Below are 19,123 nucleotides of genomic sequence, written 5' to 3'. Positions count from 1 at the left end.
ACGAATGTGAATTTTTGGAGGTTATGCCGATCGAGTGACCGGAAGCGTGTCAAAATGGCCACCTTAGTCAGTTTTTGTAAAAATTGCGTACATTCTGGAATAAATCTTCTTCTTCAGAGACACCATTGAGAATGCAACCAAATTTGGATTACAACATGAAGACAGGGTCCTTGATGTTAAGTTGCATCGACCAAGATGATCACGTGACTGGAAGTGTGTCAAAATGGCTGAGAGTCAATTTTTTGGAAAATCGTGCAAATTCCTTCAAATAACTTCTTCTCCAGACCCACCAGTCAGAATGCTATCAAATTTGGGTTGCAAAATTAGGCCTGGGTAGGGATGTTAAATTGTGGAGGTCATTCCGATCACTTGACCGGAAGTGTGTCAAAATTGCCGACGGTCAATTTTTTTGGAAAAATCAAGTAAATTCATTCAAAAATCTTCTTCTGCTGACTCACCATTGAGAATGCTACCAAATTTGGGTTACAATACTTAGACAGGGTCCTGATGTTAAATTGTGGAGACCATGCCGATCATGTGACCGGAAGTGTCAAAATGGCGGTCGCATAAATTTCTTCAAATATCTTCTTCTTCTTCACACCTACCAGTCAGAATGCTACCAAATTTTGGTTACAACGTTAGGCCAGGGCCCAGATAATCTACAGGTCCAGTGGTCCTATTCTTATTATTGAAATTATCCCCATGCTTTTTGGAAAGAGGGGGATATTATAATCGACTCTATCTGTCTGTCTGTCTGGCCAGTTATCATGCTAATCTCCTCCTAGAAATTGGAGAAATTCACCAAACTTGGCACTTATGATCTCTTGCCCCTTTGTGCCACATGGTGGAGTGTCATTTTGGGGTGAGATCAAAAAATCAAACACCAGAAAATGAAATTATGGGCACAATATTAAACATTTTAAATGAAACTTTGTATATGCAATCAACATTGGGGGATACATGAAATACATCCCGATTTTTTTAGATTTGACCCCAGCTCTTTCCCCACGGGGTGGGTACTTAGGGTCACAGGGGTCAAAACAGAATTTTTTTTTTAATTTAACTCAAAATCTGATTTTGGGTCATTCCTGGCGGAACATTTTACCATTTTTCAACTTTTCCTTCGGTGGGATGCATAGAGATTTGTGATGAAGTGTCATTGACTTCACTTTAGTTATCATCGCTGAAGGATTTGGAGAGGGTAATGCATTTGGGTCCGTTTGTTTGTCTGTCTGTCTGTCCGTCCGTCCACATGGAACTTTCGTGTTTTTCTCCGCAACTGCTTGTCGGATCGAGACGAAATTTTCACCATTGGTGCGAATACGTATGTAGAATGTTTTGATGATAATTATGATGTAATAGGTCACCTGGTGTGGTAGCCATATTGGAAAACGGAAAAACTTTGGACCTCTGTATCTCTGAAACAGCACCAAGGAAAAAGTTTGACCTCTGTATCTGAAACCACACCAAGGATAAAAGTGCTCCTCATGGGGAATGAGTATGATTTTTTATGACGTCATAACGAGGGCATCTATTGCATATGTAGAACGCCACACCCGATCAGTATGAAAATTTTTGAGGGTCATCGAGGTCTAAAATGGTCCATAGAAATTTTTTAATGACGTCATTGGTCACGTGATTCGACAGCCATATTTTTATTTTATTTTTTTAAACCTTCAAAAATCTTCTTCTCTGAAGTGGCTGAACAGATCGAGGTGAAACTTCACACAAGTGTTCCCCAAGCCATGGGTGTACAAGTGGCACATAGCAAGCACTCATCAAGGGAAATGAGTGTTGTATTTTTATGACATCATAATTACATATGTAGAATGCTACATCCGATGAGTGTAAAATTTTTTGAGGGTCATGTAGGGATAAAATGGTCCACAATTTTTTTGATGACGTTATCAGTTCCGTGATTCGGCAGCCATATTGTTTTTTTTTTTAAACCTTCAAAAATCCTCTTGTCTGAAATGGCGGAAAAGATCGAGGCAAAACTTTACACATATGACTGCCTTTCCATGAGGAATAAGAGTCAACCATATGATGTCATAGGTCACATGATTTGACAGCCATATTAGATTAACCTGAAACCTATAAAAATACACCACTCAAAAGAAGTCTTGGTGATGGTTTGCAATCTCTGATTGCTCTTTGTCTTGTTACTATTATTATGATTGTGTGATTATAAACACACATGGTAATGTCATCAAATATGGGAGGAGTAGTCAAGTTGTGCCATTTTTATCCAAATCAAGTCATACATTCAACCCTATTTCCTTACCACATGCATCACACAGAATGGGTATATATATAAGACTATGACTTGTGGTCAAGGGTACACAATTAATCATTCCACTGATTCGAATGTTCAGTAGCTGAATGCAAAGACTGTCACGTGAGATGTGCGGCACCCAGGGGGGCCAGAAAGCATCACGATAGTGGGTGGTTTGCAATGAAAGACATGGCAGAAGGGGGTGTGGAAGAGAGTTCTATTGTGAAATAAAACAGGAGGGAATGGATGAAGATCACTTGGAAGATTAACATTTACAGTGGGAAGATGGCGATGATGTGAGAGAAGGACAAAAGAGAAAAGGGAGGAGGGATTAATTTATGGCAGACTGTGTGTGGCATGTGCAGCATATGTCCACGCAAATCCAGAGACGTTTGTAAGAGTCTGTCTGAATGCTATCTCAGTCATATCAAGTCACAGCAGCTCAAACCACTTGGTCACAGTGCAAAGTAGGGTGATGGGGGGGGGGGTCGGGTGTGGAGGGTGGTGGTCAGACACGAAAGTCTGTTCAAAAAGCATTCTTCTCGGATCACATTGCAAGTAAACCTTAAAAAGAAAAATGTAGGGCAGTCAGGGCCATTAAAGAACAACCCCTAACATTATTTGTGGTTTTAACAAAATCTTCCCGGCTTTGGAAACTCCAGCTCGGCAATGAGATTTATGACTGACTGAATGATAATTCGTTCTTCCCCATTGCTTTCGATTCTACCCAACCTAATTGTGATGACAATGATAAGAGGCAGTACAATCATACCAGTGTGGTGTATGCAGCTTCAGGCCTCCGGTCCAGCACTCGAGAGAGCCCGAAGTCAGAGACCTTGCACACGAGGCCGCTGCTCACGAGGATATTCCGGGCGGCGAGGTCCCGGTGCACGAACCCCATCTCGGACAGGTACGTCATCCCGGCGGCGATCCCTCGGAGCATCCCGACGAGCTGTATCACCGTGAACTGGCCGTCACGCTTCTGCACAAACATCCATGCACGAGAAAATAGACAAAATTAAATGCAATCAGAATGAGCAGAGATTTCCATTTTTGATGTTTGACACTTTCAAATACTGTAAGCAGTTTATGTGCAAATTGCATTCGAATTTATATTCACAAGACTAGCCATTCTCAAGAGAAGATAAATATCAATTTTTATGCCTTCTTCGTTCCGTTGGACTATCTATTGGAAGTAATTTATCAAACGCTGTGAGTCGAATTGGTAAATGTAGACTGTTTGTGTGTTCCTGTGATGAAGCATTTGAAATTTACAAACAACCAATCAAAGGAACACTGAAATTATGATCAATATGATCACAATTGTGATGTTGAGTTATCTCACTTTGAATCTGAAACCAAATATTTGATGTTATCATCTACCGGAGACGCCGGATTTCAATATTGAGCTTTATGTGACGAAGCATCATTATTATTATGAGATTGTGGACAAATTCCATGTTCACAGGAAATGCACACAACTACGTACATGTACACACTACATTAACATTTTCAGATACCTCGGTGTTGAACGCACTTCATCACAATTTATTTTACCATCAACAATGCGTGACTTCCATCATCAGCAGGCAGGAAAATTAATGGGACTATTACTATGGGAAGCTTTTGCACATGGCTGGGATTATTTATTCAAACTTCATTGTCTTGTGATTAACGGCTCTTGGGATAGATGCTGTTTGTTAAAAAAAACAAAAAAAAAACACTTCCTTTCACAATGGGCTGGAATAAGAAAATGAATGTGGTGGAAAAGAATCAAATTTAAACATTTAACACGAAACCAAAAGCTGGTTTTATGGTAAAACGGGGTGCATGCACACATACAGGTACACACACATACAGGTACACACACATACAGGTACACACACACACATACAGGTACACACACACACACACACACACACACACACACACACACACACACACACACACACACACACGTTTTGACATATTTTCATTATCTTCATGTCTCAATCTCAACGTTGATCATCTCTTTGCTTTTGGCTAAGTTGCCAGGTACCCAGGCAGAGGTACCCAGGTACTTTTTATCACTCCTTTCTGACTACTCGCCATCTATTTTGTGCAATTACGACACCTATAATCCCCAAATATAATAACGAAATAATTTGTCAAACCTTCATTCTGCTTTTTATACCCATAATCTCTACATCACATTTATCTTCTGAAGTTTTGTTCTCTGTCTCATTAAGCATTAAACTTTTCCTACAATTTGATTGCTTTTTAAAATCCTTTATCATTTTACAAACTTATTCCTCTTCACATTATAAGACGAGTTCTTTCCTGCCAGATTGTCCACTTGATATTTTCCTCTAACCTCTCTTTTGTATCATCACCTCTCCCCCTCTTATTCAACAAAAGCCTTCTCTGTGCAAGGTCAGACAGAAATGCAAAGAGAAGACATAATGAGCCTTGGCCACAGCAGTTATACTTTGCACCGTCGGTAAGAGAGTCACGGGCCGCTGGTCAGCCAGACCTGTGGGACAGGGCATGTCACTTGGCCAAGAGGACACCACAAGACATCACATCCAACATACCCTGAGGAACGAATCCAAGGAACCGTTTTCCATATATTCTGTCACAATCATCACCAGCTTACCTGCAGGGAGATGAACAGAAAAGTTAGAAACATGTAAAACGAAAAACATCGCCAGTGATAAAAGAGGGTCCTTAATAAACGTGCTCTGGAATTTGTTTTCACATCACTGTTTAATAATCCAGAATCAAACTTGATAACAAATACAGTTAATGGATATAAACTGGCCTGCGATTGGGTTAAAGCCAGGGGAAGCTCGGAGATGGAGCCAGGGAGTAACACAGTTAGGAAGGCCAAGGAATTTGTCAAACGTGACACACGATTCTGTTACAGGTTCAGGCGATTCAATTTCTCTGACGCTAAATTTACTGCTTCTCCAATTAGTAAGTTTTTCTCGAGAACATGACCTGGCATGGTATTTACGTTCTGTCAGACTTCGTTCAAGCTTCAATGCACAAATATTTTACTTGTGTCGCAAGGAAGAGATTGTAACTGCACATGCTACTGGACTGTACATACAAATTAAACATGTTCACTCTACTCAGGAACACATGTTACTGGATTGTACATACAAATTAAACATGTTAACTCCATGAGGAACACATGTTAGTACACATACAAATTAAACATGTTAATTCCATGAGGAACACATGTTACTGTACGTACAAATTAAACATGTTCAGTCTACTAGGAACACATGTTATTGGAGTGAACATAAAAATTAAACATGTTAACTCCATGAGGAACACATGTTAGTACACATACAAATTAAACATGTTAATTCCATGAGGAACACATGTTACTGTACATTCAAATTAAACATGTTAACTCCATGACGAACACATGTAACTGGACTGTACATACAAATTAAACATGTTAACTCCATGAGGAACACATGTTACTGTACATACAAATTAAACATGTTATCTCCATGAGGAACACATGATACTGTACATACAAATTATATATGTTCACTCCATGACGAACACATGTTACTGTACAGACAAAATAAATATGTTAACTCCATGACGAACAGATGTTACTGTACAGACAAATTAAATATGTTCACTCCATGATGAACACATGTTACTGTACAGACAAATTAAATATGTTAACTCCATGACGAACACATGTTACTGTACAGACAAAATATATATGTTCATTCCATGACGAACACATGTTACTGTACAGACAAATTATATATGTTCACTCCATGATGAACACATGTTACTGGACATACAAATTAAACATGCTCACTCCACGAGGAACACATGTTACTGTACATACAAATTAAATCTGTTCACTCCAAGAGGAACACATGCTACACTACATACAAATTAAACATGTTAACTCCATGGGGAACACATGTTACTGCACATACAAATTAAATATGTTAACTACACGATGAACACATGTTACTCTACATACAAATTAAAATGTTCACTCCACGAGGAACACATGTTACTGAACATACAAATTTAATATGTTAACTCCATGAGGAACACATGTTACTGCACATACAAATTAAATATGTTAACTCCATGAGGAACACATGTTACTCCACATACAAATTAAATATGTTCACTATATGACGTACACATGTTATGCTACACATAAATTACATATGTTAACTCCATGACGAACACATGTTACTGTACAGTCAAATTAAACATGTTAACTCAACGAGGAACGCATGTTACTCTTCATACAAATTAAACATGTCAACTCCACGAGGACCACATGTCAATGTACATGCAAATTAAATATGTTAACTCTATGAGGAACAGATGTTACTCTACATACAAACTAAACATCTTCACTCTACTCGGAACACATGTTACTACACATACAAATTAAATATGTTCATTCCAAGAGGAGCATAAGTTACTGTACATACAAATTACACATGTTCACTCCAAGAGGAACACATGTTACTGTACATACAAGTTAAACATATTCACTCCTTGAGGAACACATGTTACTGCACATACAAATTAAACATGTTCACTCTATGAGGAATACATGTTACTGTACATGCAAATTAAACATGTTCACTCTATGAGGAACACATGTTACTGCACATATATATTAAACATGTTCACTCCAAGAGGAACATGTTACTGTACATACAAGTTAAACATATTCACTCCTTGAGGAACACATGTTACTGCACATACAAATTAAACATGTTCACTCTATGAGGAACACATGTTACTGTACATGCAAATTAAACATGTTCACTTGATGAGGAACACATGTTACTGTACAAACAAATTAAAAATGTTCACTCCACGAGGAACACATGTTACTGTACATACAAATTAAACATGTTATCTCTTCTCGGAACTGTTACTGCACATACAAATTAAACATGTTAACTCCATGACGAACACATGTTACTCCACATTCAAATTAAATATGTTAACTCCCTGAGGAACACATGTCACTGTACATATAAATTAAGCATGTTAAGTCCACGACGAACACATGTTACTGTGCATACAAATTATATATGTTAACTCCAGAAAGAACACATGTTACCGTACACACAAATTAAATATGTTAGCTCCATGACGAACACATGTTACTGTACATACAAATTAAACATGTTAACTCCACGAGGAACACATGTTACTGACCATACAAATTAAATATGTTCACTCCATGACGAACAAATGTTACTGCACATACAAATTAAATATGTTAACTCCATGACGAACACATGTTACATTACATACAAATGAAACATTTTCACTCCATGAGAAGCACATGTTACTCTACATACAACGTAAATATATTAACTCCTGAGGAACACATGTTACTGCACATACAAATTAAACATCTTAACTCCACGAGAAACATATGTTACTGTACAAACAAATTAAATATATTAACTCCATGCCGAACACATGTTACTACACATACAAATTAAATATGTTCACTCCACGAGCAACACATGTTACTGCACATACGAATTCAATATATTAACTCCACGAGCAACACATGTTAATGTACATATAAATTGAACATGATAACTCCACAAGGAACACATGTTACTGCACATACAAATTAAACATGTTCACTCCACAAGGAACACATGTTACTGCGCATACAAATTAAAAATGTTCACTCCATGAGGAGCACATGTTACTGTCCATGCAAATTAAACATGTTAACTCCATGACGAACACATGTTACTGCAAATACAAAGTAAACATGTTAACTTCCTGAGGAACACATGTTACTGTACATACAAATTAAACATGTTCAATCCACGAGGAACACATATTACTGTACATACAAATTAAACATCTTCACTCTACTCAGAACATATGTTACTTTCCATACAAATTAAACAAGTTAACTCCATGAGAAACACATGTTAGTGTACATACAAATTAAACATGATCACTCCACAAGGAACACATGTAACTACACATACAAATTAAATATGTTCATTCCATGAGGAACACATGTTACTGGCACACAAATTACACATATTCACTCCACGAGGAACACATGTTATTGTACATTCAAACTAAATATGTTAACTCCATGAGGAACACGTTACTGTACATAAAAATTAAACATCTTAACTCCACGACGAACACATGTTACTGTACATACAAATTAATTATGTTCACTCCATGATGAACACATGTTACCGTACACACAAATTAAATATGTTAACTCCATGACGAACACATGTTACTGTACATACAAATTTAATATGTTCACTCCATGACGAACACATGTTACTCGACATACTAATTAAATATGCTAACTCCACGAGGAACACATGTTGCTGCACATACAAATTAAACATGTTAACTCCTCGAGGAACACGTTACTGCACATACAAATTAAATATGTTAACTCCACGAGGAACACATGTTACTCTACATACAAATTAAACATGTTAACTTCACGAGGTACTCATGTTACTGAACATACAATTTAAATATGTTCACTCCATGACAAACACATGTTACTGCTCACAAATTAAATATGTTAACTCCACGACGAACACAATTTACTTTACATTCAACTTACACATGTTAACAGCACGAGGAATACATGTTACTGTACATACAAATTAAACATGTTATTCCACGAGGAACACATGTTGTTACTGCCCATACAACTTAAACATGTGAACTCGACTCGGAACACATGTTACTGCACATACAAATTAAACATGTTACTCCACAAGGAACACATGTTACTGCACACACAAATTAAACATGTTCACCGCAAGAGGAACACATGTTACTGCACATACAAATGAAATATGTTAACTCCATGAGGAACACATGTTATTGTACATACAAATTAAATATATTAACTCCATGAGGAGCACATGATCCTGCACATACAAATTAAACATGTTACCTCCATGAGGAACATGGTACTGCACATACAAATTAACTATGTTCACTCCACGAGGAACCCATGTTGTTACTGTTCATACAAATTAAACATGTGAACTCGACTCGGAACACATGTTACTGCACAAACAAATTAAATATGTTAACTCCACGAGGAACACATGTTACTGATCACACAAATTAAACATGTTCAATCCAAGAGGAACACATGTTACTCCACATACAAATTAAACATGTTAACTCCATGAGGAACACATATTACTGCACACACAAAATAAACATATTCACTCCACGAGGAACACATGTTACGGTTCATACAAATTAAACCTGATAACTCCACGAGGAACACATATTACTGTGCACACAAAATAAACATGTTCACTCCATGAGGCACACATGTTACTCAACATACAAAGTAAACATGTTAACTCCATGAGGAACATGGTACTGTACATACAAATTACATATGTTCAGTCCACAAGGAACCCATGTTGTTACTGCACATACAAATTAAACATGTGAACTCGACTCGGAACACATGTTACTGCAAATACAAATAAAATATGTTAACTCCACGAGGAACAGATGTTACTGTACACACATATTAAACATGTTCACTCCAAGAGGAACACATGTTAATTTCCATACAAATTAAACAAGTTATCTCCATGAGGAACACATGTTACTGTACATACAAATTAAATATGTTAACTCCACGATGAACACATGTTACTGTACACACATATTAAACATGTTCACTCCAAGAGGAACACATGTTACTGTACAAACAAAGTAAACATGTTAACACCATGAGGAACACATGTTACTGCACAAACAAATTAAACATGTTACTCCAAGAGGAACACATGTTACTGTACATACAAATTAAACATGTTAACACCACGAGCAACACATGTTACTGTACATACAAATTAAACATGTTACTCCACGAGGAACCCATGTTACTGCACATACAAATGAAATATGTTAACTCCACGAGGAACACATGCTACTGTAGATACAAATTAAATATATTCACTCCATGAGGAGCACATGATACTGCACATACAAATTAAACATGTTAAATCCATGAGGAACATGGTACTGTACATACAAATTAAATATGTTCACTCCACGAGGAACCCATGTTGTTTCTGTTCATACAAATTAAACATGTGAACTCGACTCGGAACACATGTTACTGCACACACAAATTAAATATGTTAATTCCACGAGGAACACATGTTATTGATCCCACAAATTAAACATGTTCACTCCAAGACGAACACATGTTACTGTACATACAAATTAAACATGTTAACTCCATGAGGAACATATGTTACTGTATATACAAATTAAATATGTAAACTCCATGAGGAACACATGTTACTGTACATACAAATTAAAGATGTTAACTCCACGAGGAACACATGCTACTGTACATACAAATTACATATGTTAACTCCACGAGGAACACATGTTACTCTACATACAAAGTAAATATATTCACTCCATGAGGAACACATGTTACTGTACATACAAATTAAACATGTTAACTCCATGAGGAACATGGTACTGTACATCCAAATTAAATATGTTCAGTCCACGAGGAACCCATGTTGTAACTGCACATAAAATTAAACATGTGAACTCGACTCGGAACACATGTTACTGTACATACAAATTAAATATGTTAACTCCACGATGAACACATGTTACTGTACACACATATTAAACATGTTCACTCCAAGAGGAACACATGTTACTGTACAAACAAAGTAAACATGTTAACACCATGAGGAACACATGTTACTGCATATACAAATTAAACATGTTACTCCAAGAGGAACACATGTTACTGTACATACAAATTAAACATGTTAACACCACGAGCAACACATGTTACTGTACATACAAATTAAACATGTTACTCCACGAGGAACCCATGTTACTGCACATACAAATGAAATATGTTAACTCCACGAGGAACACATGCTACTGTAGATACAAATTAAATATATTCACTCCATGAGGAGCACATGATACTGCACATACAAATTAAACATGTTAAATCCATGAGGAACATGGTACTGTACATACAAATTAAATATGTTCACTCCACGAGGAACCCATGTTGTTTCTGTTCATACAAATTAAACATGTGAACTCGACTCGGAACACATGTTACTGCACACACAAATTAAATATGTTAATTCCACGAGGAACACATGTTACTGATCACACAAATTAAACATGTTCACTCCAAGATGAACACATGTTACTGTACATACAAATTAAACATGTTAACTCCACGAGGAACATATGTTACTGTATATACAAATTAAATATGTAAACTCCATGAGGAACACATGTTACTGTACATACAAATTAAAGATGTTAACTCCACGAGGAACACATGCTACTGTACATACAAATTACATATGTTAACTCCACGAGGAACACATGTTACTCTACATACAAAGTAAATATATTCACTCCATGAGGAACACATGTTACTGTACATACAAATTAAACATGTTAACTCCATGAGGAACATGGTACTGTACATCCAAATTAAATATGTTCAGTCCACGAGGAACCCATGTTGTAACTGCACATACAAATTAAACATGTGAACTCGACTCGGAACACATGGTACTGCACATACAAATTAAATATGTTAACTCCACGAGGACCACATGTTACTGTACACACATATTGCACATGTTCACTCCAAGAGGAACACATGTTACTGTACATACAAATTAAATATGTTAACTCCACGAGGAACACATGTTACTGCACATACAAATTAAACATGTTACTCCACGAGGAACACATGTTACTTTCCATACAAATTAAACAAGTTAACTCCATGAGGAACACATGTTACTGTACATACAAATTAAATATGTTAACTCCACGAGGAACACATGTTACTGTACACACATATTAAACATGTTCACTCCAAGAGGAACACATGTTACTGTCCAAACATATTAAACATGTTAACACCACGAGGGACACATGTTACTGCACATACAAATTAAACATGTTACTCCATGAGGAACACATGTTACTGTACACACAAATTAAACATGTTCACTCCAAGAGGAACACATGTTACTGCACATACAAATGAAATATGTTAACTCCACGAGGAACACATGTTACTGTAGATACAAATTAAATATATTCACTCCATGAGGAGCACATGATACTGCACATACAAATTAAACATGTTAAATCCATGAGGAACATGGTACTGTACATACAAATTAAATATGTTCACTCCACGAGGAACCCATGTTGTTTCTGTTCATACAAATTAAACATGTGAACTCGACTCGGAACACATGTTACTGCACACAAAAATTAAATATGTTAATTCCATGAGGAACACATTTTACTGATCACACAAATTAAACATGTTCACTCCAAGACGAACACATATTACTGTACATACAAATTAAACATGTTAACTCCACGAGGAACATATGTTACTGCATATACAAATTAAATATGTAAACTCCATGAGGAACACATGTTACTGTACATATAAATTAAAGATGTTAACTCCACGAGGAACACATGCTACTGTACATACAAATTACATATGTTAACTCCACGAGGAACACATGTTACTCTACATACAAAGTAAATATATTCACTCCATGAGGAACACATGTTACTGTATATACAAATTAAACATGTTAACTCCATGAGGAACATGGTACTGTACATCCAAATTAAATATGTTCAGTCCACGAGGAACCCATGTTGTAACTGCACATACAAATTAAACATGTGAACTCGACTCGGAACACATGGTACTGCACATACAAATTAAATATGTTAACTCCACGAGGTACACATGTTACTGTACACACATATTACACATGTTCACTCCAAGAGGAACACATGTTACTGTACATACAAATTAAATATGTTAACTCCACGAGGAACACATGTTACTGCACATGCAAATTAAACATGTTACTCCACGAGGAACACATGTTACTGTACATACAAAGTAAACATGTTAACACCACGAGGAACACATGTTACTGTACATACAAAGTAAACATGTTAACACCACGATGAACACACGTTACTGTACACACAAATTAAACATGTTCACTCCAAGAGGAACACATGTTACTGTATATACAAATTAAACATTTTCACTGTACACGGAACACATGTAACTGTACATACAAATTAAACATGTCACTTCCATGAGGAACACATGTTACTGTACATACAAATTAAATATGTTAACTCCATGAGGAACACATGTTACTGTACATTCAAAGTAAACATGTTAACTCCATGAGGAGCACATGTTACTGCAATACAAATTAAACATGTTAACTCCACGAATAACACATGTTACTCTACATTCAAATTAAATATGCTAACTCCACGAGGAACACATGTTGCTGCACATACAAATTAAACATGTTAACTCCTCGAGGAACACATGTTACTGCACATACAAATTAAATATGTTAACTCCACGAGGAACACATGTTACTCTACATACAAATTAAACATGTTAACTTCACGAGGTACTCATGTTACTGAACATACAAATTAAATATGTTCACTCCATGACGAACACATGTTACTGCTCACAAATTAAATATGTTAACTCCACGACGAACACATGTTACTGTACATACAAATTAAATATGTTCCCTCCATGACGAACACATATTACTGTACATACAAATTAAACATCTTCACTCTACTCGGGACACATGTTACTTTCCATACAAATTAAATAAGTTAACTCCATGAGGAACACATGTTACTGTACATACAAATTAAACATGATCACTCCACAAGGAACACATGTTACTGGACATACAAATTAAACATGTTCACTCTATGAGGAACACATGTTACTGTACAAACAAATTAAACATGTTCACTCCACGAGGAACACATGTTACTGTACATACAAATTAAACATGTTCACTCCACGAGGAACACATATTACTGTACATACAAATTAAACATGTTATCTCTACTCGGAACTCTTGTTACTGTACATACAAATTAATCATGTTAACTCCATGAGGAACACATGTTACTGTACATGCAAATTAAACATGCAACTTCTGCTTTTTGTAGCAGCAGTTGAAACGCACAGAACCATCCACCGCAAAAAGAAGTCTCAGCTCCTACAAGTTGCCGGTCGTACCAATCAGCATACACAAGATATATATATATATATATATATATATATATATATATATATATATATATATATATATATATATATATATATATATATATATATATATATATATATATATATATATATATAATAACATACAAAACAGTAAAATTAAGGAAAAGGACAATTCAAATATTTTTTCAAGTGATGTGAACAATTCAAGTTTGGAGCTTACCTCCAGAAGGTGATTTAATTCAGAATATTAATAGGATACCAGAACAGCATTCACTTGTATAATGATACGAATATTAAAAACGAATTCCGTTTCATCCAAGCATCATATTTTACTTCACAGTTGTCCGTTTCAGCAATTGTTGTTGCACTTAGCTGGGCTCATCAACTAACATGATATTCATGGTTTACAAAGGCTTCTTCCTTCCTAATACTTTACATGATAATGCAAGCAGAAAGCTGCTATCTGAGTGATAGTGAGCTCGGCTGACAAAGCCTGCGTTTTTGTTGTCTTGCCAACATGGTGCATCCAAATCATCGTGTGAATTCTGGTTGTGATTGAAGCCCACACCTGCCCTCCTTGTTTCCAAACCCAGTGTTTGTGTGCATGAGCATTGCGAAATAAATAAACGCAAACACTCTGCCCGTTTCTTTAAACTGTTATGAGGTTGAAGTTTCACTTACTTTTAGTGACAACACCTTCAAGGTGAATAATGTTTGGGTTGTCAAATTGCGCCATGATGCTTGCTTCACTCAGAAAGTCTGAGCGCTGGCGCTCCGTCGAGCCACCTTTCAGTGTTTTAATCGCAACATTGATCTCTCGTCGACGAGACAGCTTTAGATGCCCACTGCAAACTTCACCAAATTCACCTGTTGAGATGTTGGTATCAGTTAGAGGCTTTAGAAAGACATCCGTGTGAGAGTGAGAGTGTGAGTGTGAGTGTGAGTGTGAGTGTGAGTGTGAGTGTGAGTGTGAGTGTGAGTGTGAGTGTGAGTGTGAGTGTGAGTGTGAGTGTGAGTGAGTGTGAGTGTGAGTGTGAGTGTGAGTGTGAGTGTGAGTGTGAGTGTGAGTGTGAGTGTGAGTGAGAGAGAGAGAGAGAGAGAGAGAGAGAGAGAGAGAGAGAGAGAGAGAGAGAGAGAGAGAGAGAGAGAGAGAGAGAGAGAGAGAGAGAGAGAGAGAGAGAGAGAGAGAGAGAGAGAGAGAGAGAGAGAGAGAGAGAGAGAGAGAGAGAGAGAGAGAGAGAGAATCCCATTGGATGGTACATCACTTAATAAATATTATTTTTAAATAATTGCCACACCTCCCATTGTGAAAGAAATAGTCACTGTCATTCATTCCTTGTAGAAAGAGTTCCCTTGAACTACAATGCTACCAGAAATTTTAAATCTTTGCAAAAACATCAAAACCACTTCCAACTGATTGAAATGTGTTAATTACTCATCATTGTCTCAAATCAAGCAACACATTATGTGAAACAATTCACTAAAAATGATTTTCAAACAAAATGTTGGATCAAAATCTCAGCAATGTACTGGTATATAGTATTTGTTTTTACTGGAATTTTCCTTCCCTTCACTAAACAACAGTAACGATGATTCTCATACCTGCTCCAATTACTTTCTCAATCTTGATGCTTGATGGGTTGATCTCTTTGGCAAAATCCTTGACTGCCTGTGCGGGATCCTCATATGTGTGTGGATCCACATACGTCTTCATCCCATGAGCCTTCACTGTGGAACACAGATGAAAAGTACATGTTTTCCTGTCATCTTAGTCTTGTTCCTTCTTCAAGCAACACAGCCTTAAATTTTAATACAAGTTGCAGTCCTGCAGGACCTGAATTCAACACTAACATTCTGGTTTTTCTTTTGTTTTTATTTGGTGACCTCTTCGTATTTGTTTCCAGTTCTGTGATAATAATACAGTGCACCAAATATGTACAATTTCTAAAGCTGACACTCTCAAAGATCCAAATTACATTGTCAAATATATCTATACTCTCGTCAATTTTGCATTAAGCAAGAATAATTTTTTCCCCTATTTTTTGGCATTTCTTTTAGCCTATTTTTGGTATTTCAGTGCTATTTAAAACCTTTTTTTTTCTCAAAAAAAGCAAAAAAATGGGTTTACTTTCCTATTATTATTATTATTATTATTATATTTTTTTTCTTTTTTAAACTATTTGGAGATTTCGGTGGTTGCACTACACCGTTTTTCCCAACTGTTTTTTTCCATGAATGTATTGCTATTTTTTCACTATTTTTCTACACTTGGATTTTTTACACCAAAGTGGTTGCTATTTTTCCCCTCTTTGCTTTGTTCAAAAATTGCCTATTTAAAATAATTTTTTCTCCACTTGGATTTTTTTACACCAAAGTGGTTGTTGAATTTTTTTTCCCCCTCTTTGCTTTGTTCAAAAACTGCCTATTTAAAATAATTTTTTCTCCACTTGGATTTTTTTACACCAAAGTGGTTGTTGAATTTTTTTGTCCCCTCTTTGCTTTGTTTAAAAACTGCCTATTTAAAATAATTTTTTCGCCTATTTATATTCTTTTTTTGGGGTTGAAACGGGCTATTTAAAATCCATTTTTCTCCTATTTTTTCTACTTATTTTTGTTCCCAAACTGGCTATTTTTAAAAATTCTCCTTTTTTTTTGTTCCCAAACTGGCTATTTAAAAAAAAAGTCTCATTTTCATTCCAAACTGAATATTAAAAAAGTTCTATATTTTTTGTTCCAAAACTGGCTATTTGAAAAAAAAAATTATCCTTTTTTATTGTTCCAAAACTGGCTATTTGAAAAAAAAATTCTCCTTTTTTTTGTTCCAAAACTGGCTATTTAAAAAATATATATATATTTCACCTATTTTTTGTTCCAAAACCTTTTAAAAAAATTCTCCTTTTTTTTGTTCCAATACTCACTATTTTAAATATTATTTTCTCCTTTTTTCCTATTTTTTTTTTGTTCCAAAACTCGTTTAAAATATATATTTTCATATGGAAAAAAATGGGGAAAATTTTTTTTGTGTATATTTTTTCTCCTATTTTTTGGACTAGGTTATACACCTTCCTATATGTTTATGGATATCATAAAACCCTGACATTTGCAGATTCGCAATTCGTGTAACAGCTCATCATGAGTTTTTAAATGTGTACTGCTCCTAGTATCATGGCCCCCATGCTCCATCTACTCAAATATTGTGTGGGCATAAACCATCACCACATACCAATAGACCCCCAACAATGGCCACTAGTACCCACTATTGCTGAGTCGATATGGGTATTGGTAATCAGAACAGGCCGACATCGGCAATTTTTCAGTAATTGGTATCGGCTGATTGGAGTAAGTGTGTGTGCCGATTACCGATTAAAGTTGTACTCTATACAACCCAAAAACCTTGAGTAGCTTTCACCCTTGTTTCGTGCGAATTTCAAAGAACAATTTTTTTTTAAAACAATGTTGAATTACATACGTTTCAAGGAGATGTGCAAAAAGACATATTTATAACTAGCTGCCAATCGTCATGACGTGTAGAAAAAAATTGTCTTGGTAATTTGGAAAACATGTTAATACGGTGAACGGCTCAGAAATTGGGTGTTATCAAATATATTTTGCTTTGAATCTCAAAAAGAATACCACCATAACCTTTCTCAAGCACACCTGGTTCATAGAAAATACCATAGCCAATTGCTTTAGAAACAGTCACTAGTATTAAGGAAAATGTGATCGTTCGTACGCTGCTCAGGTTAAAAGTTAAAACCTCCTGTTCCTCATTCCTGGCCATACCAAGGTAATGTGTAACCTGATCATGGGTAACAATTGGTAATAGTTGGTCTCTTGCTGAGCTTGTTAAATCATCGGGTGAGTAGCCCCCCCCACTTCCCCCCACTATTGCTGTATGAACTATTCTTCGATATGGAATCCCTTTGTAATCCAGGGACTCCCCGTGATGTATTTTGTATAAAACTTGCTTTTTTCATGACCAGACAAGTATGAAACGTTTCATTTTATATCCGTCAATAGCTTATCTTCGGCAAAACTCACGGTGAGAGAGTTGGAAGGACTTCAACATAGCTCACTACAACTGCCTATGGCCTAACCCGCTTTTTGCCATTGAAACAACGCCCCAACATTTGTGGATGCACGATTCGTGGCAGTTTACAAGAACATATCCCACGCGAATGTCGGTGTTTTATTGCATATCCATTTTCCTCCAAGTATATTTGATGATACAGATAAACACACAGAATGATAAATTTCTCCTTATTAATAATTTGTGTTCATCAAGTAATGAAATAAAAAATGAAACCAAGATTTTAAATTTTTCTTTACAAAGTCAAGGCTCATAGAAGAGCAAGAACACTGAACAGATCAGCACACAACAGAAGAAACGAGCAAAGGGTGCAAGGCCAGAAAGGAAGAGGTATAAGACAGAGAGACCACCAACCTGTCTGTGATGGTGAGAGGATAGATCCATTGACTCAGCTCCATCGTGGGAAATTCCAATAATCTCGAAGGCCTTGGTTTCCATGGCAGCAAGCTGAGCATGGTGTGACACAGGGTAGCTTGCCTATAGGAGAGAGCAGTACTCCATGAAGCCGTGGATAAAGGCCTTGTAGGTGGATAGGAGTTTAGGTGTGCTAAGTAAGGACTTAGTACGATGGAGGATGCCCAGTCAGCAGCTGGCTTTA

The 19,123-nt window shown here is 36.3% G+C and overlaps 1 protein-coding gene across 1 annotated transcript in view; it reads right to left on the bottom strand.

Moving 5' to 3' along the window:
- Nucleotides 1-19,123, bottom strand: part of LOC147035889 (ephrin type-A receptor 5-like) — a 158,991-nt gene that overhangs the window by 26,979 nt on the left and 112,889 nt on the right. Inside the window, exons 11-14 of the mRNA XM_085847921.1 lie at nt 16,038-16,163; nt 15,117-15,302; nt 4,849-4,910; nt 3,048-3,257 (exon numbers count right to left, since the gene is read on the bottom strand). Of these exons, the coding sequence (XP_085704047.1) occupies nt 3,048-3,257; nt 4,849-4,910; nt 15,117-15,302; nt 16,038-16,163 (584 nt within the window). The remainder of the gene's footprint in view (nt 1-3,047; nt 3,258-4,848; nt 4,911-15,116; nt 15,303-16,037; nt 16,164-19,123) is intronic.

The sequence above is a fragment of the Eptatretus burgeri genome, chromosome 1 (assembly GCF_056783735.1).
Source record: "Eptatretus burgeri isolate ZD-2024b chromosome 1, Ebu_testis_v1, whole genome shotgun sequence".
NCBI classification, from domain to species: Eukaryota; Metazoa; Chordata; class Myxini; order Myxiniformes; family Myxinidae; genus Eptatretus; species Eptatretus burgeri.
The sequence above is the reverse complement of the archived record's forward strand: the minus strand, read 5'-3'. Positions and strand labels throughout refer to the sequence as shown.